This window comes from Tripterygium wilfordii, chromosome 19, assembly GCF_013401445.1.
Source record: "Tripterygium wilfordii isolate XIE 37 chromosome 19, ASM1340144v1, whole genome shotgun sequence".
NCBI lineage: Eukaryota > Viridiplantae > Streptophyta > Magnoliopsida > Celastrales > Celastraceae > Tripterygium > Tripterygium wilfordii.
Genome location: NC_052250.1, coordinates 763242 through 771594, shown reverse-complemented (window position 1 = coordinate 771594; position 8353 = coordinate 763242). Strand labels below are relative to the sequence as shown.

At 37.1% G+C, this 8353-nt stretch overlaps 1 protein-coding gene across 3 annotated transcripts; it reads left to right on the top strand.

Annotated features, from left to right (window-relative positions):
• Window positions 1-382: 382 nt before the first annotated feature.
• LOC119985787 (protein EDS1L-like) lies at window positions 383-4280 on the top strand. 3 transcript variants are annotated; one of them, XM_038830169.1, is made up of 5 exons: window positions 383-543; window positions 1559-1677; window positions 1777-2145; window positions 2478-3248; window positions 3342-4280. In XM_038830169.1, the coding sequence occupies exons 3-5, from the start codon at window positions 1819-1821 to the stop codon at window positions 4053-4055; spliced, it is 1812 nt and encodes a 603-aa protein (XP_038686097.1). In that variant the 5' UTR covers window positions 383-543; window positions 1559-1677; window positions 1777-1818; the 3' UTR covers window positions 4056-4280. The 3 variants fall into 3 exon arrangements, with proteins under 3 accessions (XP_038686097.1, XP_038686099.1, XP_038686098.1); XM_038830171.1 differs by lacking the exon at window positions 383-543 and adding an exon at window positions 682-953; XM_038830170.1 differs by lacking the exon at window positions 383-543 and adding an exon at window positions 682-953 and having other exon boundaries at window positions 1559-2145.
• Window positions 4281-8353: the final 4073 nt, after the last annotated feature.

The window sequence follows — 8353 nt, the reverse complement described above, 5'->3', positions numbered from 1 at the left end:
ATTCGGTGGTGAGTTCTGTATCAGGAGGATTTCTTCGACAAAATCAAGTTATTTTTCTTATCAACCCAGTTGTTCGTAATTTCTCTTCTATCTTAGATACGAGATTGCGAATCCTCTTCGTAGAGACTTCAAAATAGACTCGAGCTCGGCTCATTTGTCATACTAGCCAAGCTCGGGCCGGGCTGTAACGGGCCTATCCACAAAGTTGGTCCAAAAATGGGGCCCCACCCATGCATTATTGGTCAGCATAAAGAGCATTAATGATTATTATTTTTTAGATAAAGCTGCAACCACCCAGGCTAGCTCCCCGGGGTCTTGGTCTTGGTCTATTGCTATTCCTTTTTTTTTTTTTTTTTTACATTGATTTCTAACTCTGTAGCAGTCAACGAGAGAGGCACTGCAGCTCTTCCAAAACCACGGTTTCCATGAAAATCTGTTGGAAGAAACAAAGAAATTGTGCACTTCTCTGTTTATTTATAATCAATAAGTCACGTACTGACGTCTACCCTACTCTGTTCCCTCAATTGAAGATCGTTTTCTCTTGTAAGCTCTCTCTCTTTCTCGGAAATTTCTCTTGTAGCAGAACGGCTTCTTTTTTCTCGTTCTTTCTTTTTCTTAGGGTTTGTTAAATGGGTTCTTTGTGATTCCATGTGAGATTGATCGACACGTATATTGCATCATCTAATCTAATTTTCTTAATATTGTCGAATTGGAAGAGTAAGATTTCAATTGTCATAGTTACTTTCCGCTTTTGAGATGCTTTGACAGACAAGTGAGCTTGATTTAGGTGGAGATGCTCTCTTTTAGAAATGGAGAGACTTTTGTTTTTTTCTTTTCTTTTTCTTTTTGATTCTTTCGTCTCTGTTTAGGAAGAGATAGGTTTAGATGCTCTTTTTTGACAATTGGAGATGATCTCTTCGACTTTGATGAATGGACAAATGCCTACTGGAATTGTGAGTTTGTGACCCAGAATTAGATTCTTTTCCTTTCAGTTTTGCTCCATTAATTGTTGTTTGGTATTCCTTGTGGCTTCTCCATTACTGCAGAGTTATAATTACAAATACTCATAAGGAAAGACTAATTTAATCATGGATACAACGTCTTTACTCTCTGTGGATACAAGATTAAGTTTTATGTCATTACCTTTCTTTACTGGGAAGAATTTATAAGTTTTATGTTGCAGGATATTTGTTTCTAGTTTTTGTTTATTTCTTTAGTCGGTAATTGTTGTTCCGTTTCTGGTTCGTGGTATGATCTGGAGATGAGTCCTGGTCCGGCTATATCTAATCTGAATCGAATTCTCCGACCTTTATAGACCCTCTAAATATGATAAACCATTGTATGCTTGAGCAATCAGTATTCTTAGGGCACCTAAAAAGATACTATCTATAGAAAATTTAATGCAGTTAGTATTTAGTAAACTGATGCTGGAATAAAGTTTTTCTTTCTTCACTTTATCGATTCATAATGAACTAGTTGGTATTTGGATGAAAAACTATAGAGTTCTTACTTCTTGAAGATGTGTTCTAAAGCAGTATGTATCTGAAAAAATTGTCAGCAAACCTCTTTCTAAGAAGCGCATAGCATGGAGGGGTTGTAATTGAACTTTCCCAGCTTGATTCTTCGAACCAAGATGGAAGGGGACAATACGTGGTACTATTCAAAATCCCACTAGAGGTATTTCTGGGTGATTCACCAAAGTCTTAGTTATCGTTGTCTTCTAATTTGACAAAAAAAACTTGAAAGCTTGTTATTATCTTCTTCCTCTGGCCAAAGAAACCTCAACTCTTACCCTGCAAATCGAAGAACTCACAAAAGATGGACGAAGAGAGAGTGGAGGACCAGATAGGAATCAGACGAGAAATGATCAAGAAAGCTTGCTCTATGGCTATGAAAGTCCACAAGTATTCGGAAAAACAGTATCTTCTTGAAGAAAGTCGTAATTCAGCAGAAGCTATTTTTAGCCTTCCTGGATTTTGGCATCTGAATGATTGGTACACCAACAAGTCATTTGGTCAAACAAAGATGAATGCAAAGCTGTTTCCTTCTCTCAGAAGCATAGGGAACGATGAAGTAGCACTAGTAAATGAGGCCTTTCTTCTGAAATTCGAAGCTCTTGTCGCCAATCCTTCTTTCCAAAAGGAGGTAATTGAATCCATCACTCTTATTCATGCTTAAATTTGATATACTATGAGTTTTTAAGAATGTATATGTTGTCTTCCTTTTTCCTGGTACGATTGTCTATTTTTGGTATCATAAGATCCGGGAATTATATAGGACAGCTTGATAACAGAAGCTTCTGGCCACGGGTCACAGTGAACCAATGAAACTTGACTTCCTTTGGTTAAGGAACTTTGACTAACTTGTGAATAACGAGTGAAAGATCTGCGTCTTGTAAAGAAGATCTGCGTCTTACAAAGAATTGCATATTCAAACTATTCAAAAAGAAATGTAATTTTTTTTTGAATTTTTCTCAGGTGAGAAGTGCTATCTCAAAAAAGAGGCAAATAGTTTTTACAGGACACTCATCAGGGGGTGCAACGGCAATCCTAGCTACGCTCTGGGTCTTGGAAAACTTAGGTGGTGCCAATCAACTGGCACCGCTGTGTGTTACTTTTGGATCTCCCCTTGTTGGGGATTGGATTTTCAACCATGCTATAAGGCGAGAAAACTGGTCTCGCTACTTCATCCATTTTGTCATGAGGTACGACATAGTCCCTCGAATTCTGCTGGCTCCTCTATCCTCAGTGGAGCAGTCACTCCAGCTAGTCCTCCATGTTCTTAATCCGAACTCCACATCTGCTGCACAAGTTGGTGATGGGGAAGCTTCCTCTTTATTTATGACTGTAATGAGGAATGCCTCATCTGTAACAAGTCGTACAGCTTGTAAACTGATGGGGAGCACAAATCTGTTGCTAGAAACTGTATCCAGCTTCATTGAGCTAAGCCCTTACACACCCTCTGGAACATATGTCTTCTGCACCAGAAATCAGCAACATATTGTCATTACAGACTCGGAAGCTGTTCTGCAACTATTATTCTACTCTTCTCAGCTGAATGCTGTTATCGAACAATTGGATATTGCGAAGAGAAGCTTAAACGACCATCTGAGTTATCAAAATGAATTGCAGGAGAGCTTAAAGATGCAAAACATACACGTGCTTCGTAATTTAGGAAATCTGCCATTGTCTTCAGATGCAGCAGATGGTGAAAGAGCAATTAACATGGCCCTGAATGACCTTGGCTTGGTAAATTATAGCTTCTTCCTTTACTTGCTATTCCCAACTGATTTTCCTTGGGAAGTAACTAACTTTTTCAATTTCTTGTCTTTGATTTTCCAGAGCACAAAAGCCAGGCTATGTCTTCGCGCTGCAGCAGAGTATGAGGAGCGAAGATTGAAAAATCAGGCTAAAATTGATGATCAGAAGGCAGACATAGAGAAAGGATTAAGCACGCTACAAGATTACAAGACCAAAACTGAAATTTGCAAATTAGGCTATTATGATGCATTCAAACTTTCAAGAGCCACCGAGGATTTTGAGGCTAATGTGAAGAGACAAGAGCTGGCGGGCATATGGGATGAAATCATCGAAATGTTAAAGAAGTATGAACTCCCAGATGGATTCGAGCTCCGGAAAGAGTGGGTGGATCTTGGAACTAGATATCGCCGCATTGTTGAGCCTCTAGATATAGCAAACTACTATAGGCACTTGAAGAATGAAGACACAGGACCGTACATGGTGAGGGCACGGCCAAGGCGATACAGATTCGCCCAAAGATGGTTCGAGCACGCTTCAAAGATTCCAAATAAACCCATCTTGGAATCCTGCTTTTGGGCTGAGGTAGAAGAGCTCGTTAGAGATTGTAACCCAGCCATGTTCGAAAATGTGAAGGAACGAATTCTGCAGTTCGAGCAAGAAGTAGAAACATGGGTTCGCGCTGGGGAGCTGGGTAAGGATGTATTTCTGGAAGGGAACACCTTCATGAAGTGGTGGACAACACTTCCGCAACAACACAGATTGCAATCCTCCCTATCATCACTAATGAATGGGTGAGATTGATGAACTTTTAGCAATCTAACAGACTCCTGCTAAAGATTTATCAGCAGCTATTGGCTTAAAGCCTTGGAACTTATTAAGTAATCACCTTTGTTTTGTAGTGAGGCTGACAAAGCAAACGCTTCAATTATTTCAAGTTTGGTTATTTAATGTACTGTTCTCCTCAAAGACAAATTTTTTTTTTCCCCAAAGTTACAATCAATAACATATTCTTTGCCACAAGTTTTTATTATTTTTTTATTTTTAACCGGGAAGGCCAGTCCGGCGGTCACTTTATAATCTCTGTGTCAGTTTTATACATGAGACGGCCAGCCCAACGGTCACTTTATGATCTTTGTTTTTTCACCGCTCCTTTAGAATTTGTGATATCTTGTATTGTTGATTCAACAATATGTATGCTTCAACTTTGATTAATTATGCTAATAATGTTGTGTATCTTATTTCTTTAAAACAAATGTAAATGGAATAATAAAATTGATTGATGAAAATATTGATAAAAACTCTCGTGCTTTGAAGTGGAAAACACGGTCAACTGTGTTTTATCGAGAGTGGAAACAACTCCCTACAACTTCAACTTCAAATTCACAGCGGTGCGATGATACAGTAACACACTATTTGGCTAAACACATTTTTTTATCTGAACACGGTGCGATTGGCAGGTGCAAAGAAATCTAATGTTGTCCTACTCTTAGCAGTATAAGAAATTGTTTGCCTAGGAACATAAAACTTGGTTTTATCAATAAAAATTGGTTTAGTAGATTAATAATTAATTAATTAGCTGTCAAGCGGCTGACATATCAACATTATAGATGAAGAAAATGTGTCGAATAAATCACGAATATTATTATATTAATTAACATCCAATGAATGCCAGTTTGGAAAACACTATGGTAATTCACTTTAATTGTTCGAAAAAATCAAAAAAATTGACGGAAAATTCAAGGGTTTTATTAGAGTTGGTGTTATATATAAATAGTTCTGAAGTAAATAAATTTAAAAAGGAGGCACAATGGTACTTTTATTAAATTTTTTTTTTTGAAAGGCCCACACCCAAACCCCATGGTGAGACAAATAACTTGACCAACCAGGCTATCTCCTATTCTCCGTACTTTTATTAATTATGTCCTTATTAATAAGTGAATAAAATTTTATTTCGACGGACTTATTATTATTAGTTAGTTCTTTTATTTTCATTTCGGGATGAAAACTATGGGAATTTAAAATACTTTGCAATTATTTTTTTTAAAAAAAAAACTACACATCATGACAGACATACACAGGTAGCTATATAAGTAGCCTTGTTTCTTAGAAAACTTGGTTTTATCAATAAAAATTGGTTTGTTAGAGTAATAATTAATTAGCTGCAAAGGGTAGACCTTAGGATGGGATCGGGTCGGGTATCTTTCCAACTAAAAAATACAAAAACCGTTTACATTTAAGATACTCTATATTAAAATCGTTCCAAAACCATTTAAATTTTCAAAACTAGAATTGTTTCATAACTATTGACCACCGGATACTTGTTTACCATTTTACCGTTCATCAAAAAACAAACTCAACCCTAAAAATCGTGACGAGCTTGAAAATCAAAATCAAAACCCTTTCCAAACCTTATAGGATTGATTTTTGGGTTTTAAGTGAATCGGATAACCTTTAGATAATGTTCGGATCGTTTTTTTTTTTTTTTTTTGTCATTCCTAGCAGACGTATCAACATTATTAACATAGGAAATATATATATATATATATAAAAGAAAGAAGGAAGGAGAAATATTAGAGATTTGGTGTTATATATAAATAGGATCAATGTACAGCAACAATACACACATGCGTAGTAGTTGCAATCATAGTAATTTGTTTAGCATCTCCTACAAAGGCACAAACTGGCCCCTACCACCTGTTGATGTTTGGCTTGACATGGCCTGCCTCCTATTGTAACACTCTTCCAACGCCATGTCAACGTCCGATCATTGCTAACTTCACCATTCATGGTCTCTGGCCGATGTATTATTTACCTATGGACGATTTGGGCCAAAGGAATTATATTTGATTTGTCCCTCCCTATAATCAGACCGGATGTAATAACATCCAACCGATGCCATCGCACTATATAACAGTACGTATCTTGATCTTATTTATTTTCATTTATCTTGATCTTTTGGTTCTCTTGCTCATGGTTTACTTTGTTTCGATCTGTTGATATTGGTTGTTTGAACAGTATCAGCTGTTTCGGCCAATAATAATCAATGATTTGATCATGTATTGGCCAAACATTGAAGATCCCCAAGGCCAGTATTCAAACGAACATTTTTGGCAGCATAAATGGAAAAGTCGTGGGATGTGTTATGACTCGCCAGATGATCCTTTACATTTTTTCTCAACGGCTATAGATTAATTTTACACTTATTATTTGGGGTAATTAAGTAGCACAAAAACCCTTCTACTTTACAAAACAGGTCGATTGAGCCTTTTTACTCTCTTTTTTTTTTTTCCGAGTCATTCAAGCTCTTATACTATGAAGAATGGGCCAAAGTGGCTCCTCATGGTAACTTCCGTTATAACGGAGCTGAGATGACAGTTAAATAATTGAGCTGGATTTTCTAGTAAATTCTTAATTGCTGACTAGGCGTACACATGTCTTTAACCAATGAAATGACGACAAGTGTCATAATATTATTATATAATTTAAAAATGCATTTCTCTCTTTCCTTTCTCTTTCTACACTCTCTAATCTTCATCGCTGATACACTCGTTGGAACCCTAGATTTCAAATTCAATCAAGAAGATAACTAGAGTTCCATCACCGGAGCCCTACTTCTTTGACGACCCATCTCCGACAAGATCCAAAACAGATTGGTACCCCAAACCCATATCCGGCAAGATCCAAAACGGATTGGTATCCAAAACCGATCCACTTTTTATCGTCGGTCCACTTGCTGCAGGTTCTTGATCTTCGGTCGTGCTCAATAGGACCAAGAAGAACTGCACACCATAGCCTCCTTCAACCAAATCAACACACATTACACAAGATCAATCCTTAAAAAAAAAAAAAACTGGAAGGACGGGATTGACCTATTGAAATGGAGGAGAGGGTTCTGATGTGGTAAGCCTTGGGCTCCTCGTCCTTGGGTTGCTTAGTGTAGACGATGTGGACCTTCGATTTCGATGGTGATGCTGCCTCCGCCATGTAAATTGATACCAAGGATGAGGTGGCTTTTTGATTTTTTATTTTTACGCTTCTTTTATTTTGACTCATTGTTTTAATTTAGGTTTGCCATATCATCTAGCATCTCAATTTTGAATTTCTTCAAAAAAAAGCCATATATGGAAAAAAAAAATAAACTAGCCACGTAAGGCGATTTTAACTCTTGAAGACTTGGAGCTAGGGCTAAAGTAGCCCATTCTTCAAAGTACCATGGCTTGAATGACAAAAAAAAAATAAAATAATATGAGGGCTCAATCGACCCCTATTGCAAAGTAGAGTGACTTTTGTGATACTTACCCCCTCATTATTTCATAATTTATTCACTTAAAAAATGTTTTCTTGTGTGAAACAGAAGGAATCGTTCCTAGTAATATCTATGGATATCCTCTTCCAAAGATTAAAAGGGCTTTGCAGAACGGTGTAGGAAAATGACTTACGGTTGTTTGCAGCGAAGTAGAAGACGAAAATGGGTATAAAAATAAACAGTTAGCTGAGATTCGAGCATGCTTCCACAAGATTAGTGGTAATCTTATATCATGCCCAATTGGGTTATTATGATTGCGGACCAGGGACCGACCACATAATAGAGTTTCCTGTTCCTAGTTAACCAAGAAGATGCAAAACTAACGGAACGTACGTTCTTTTGATGATTTTTAAACACTGAAAGGCTATGATTAAAACTTCAAACCCTGCAGTTTAAAAATACTGCAGACTCCTCATCCCATGTCATACCATGTCGATCTTCTTCTTCTTCTTTTTTTACCTTTCCTTTGGAGTTTGTGATCCCTTCTTGTATTGTTCATTTGGTAATATATATATGTATACTTCTTGTATTGTGAGTGCATACTGCATGCTTTGCAGCTCAAGAAGAATCCACAATTCGGCCCAGATATGACAATCCAAACAATTACGGGTTGCTTTAGTCATACCCAGTTTTTACTAAATACACCACTTGTTAATAGTAACCCATGAAAACTGTAAACTTATAAATACACTCAAACTACATAATTATAAGACATTTTACAAACACACCCCGTAATCAGATCTGCCATTGCCGCCCATAGAGTCGTCTATTTGGGGGTCATTCTCGA

What these genes read in the sequence shown, in the direction of transcription:
- LOC119985787 (XM_038830169.1), top strand. Translation starts at nt 1,819, where the DNA reads ATGGACGAAGAGAGAGTGGAGGACCAGATAGGAATCAGACGAGAAATG. An exon ending in ATCCTTCTTTCCAAAAGGAG is followed by an intron (nt 2,146 to 2,477) that starts GTAATTGAATCC and finishes AATTTTTCTCAG; the next exon opens with GTGAGAAGTGCTATCTCAAA. An exon ending in CCCTGAATGACCTTGGCTTG is followed by an intron (nt 3,249 to 3,341) that starts GTAAATTATAGC and finishes TTGATTTTCCAG; the next exon opens with AGCACAAAAGCCAGGCTATG.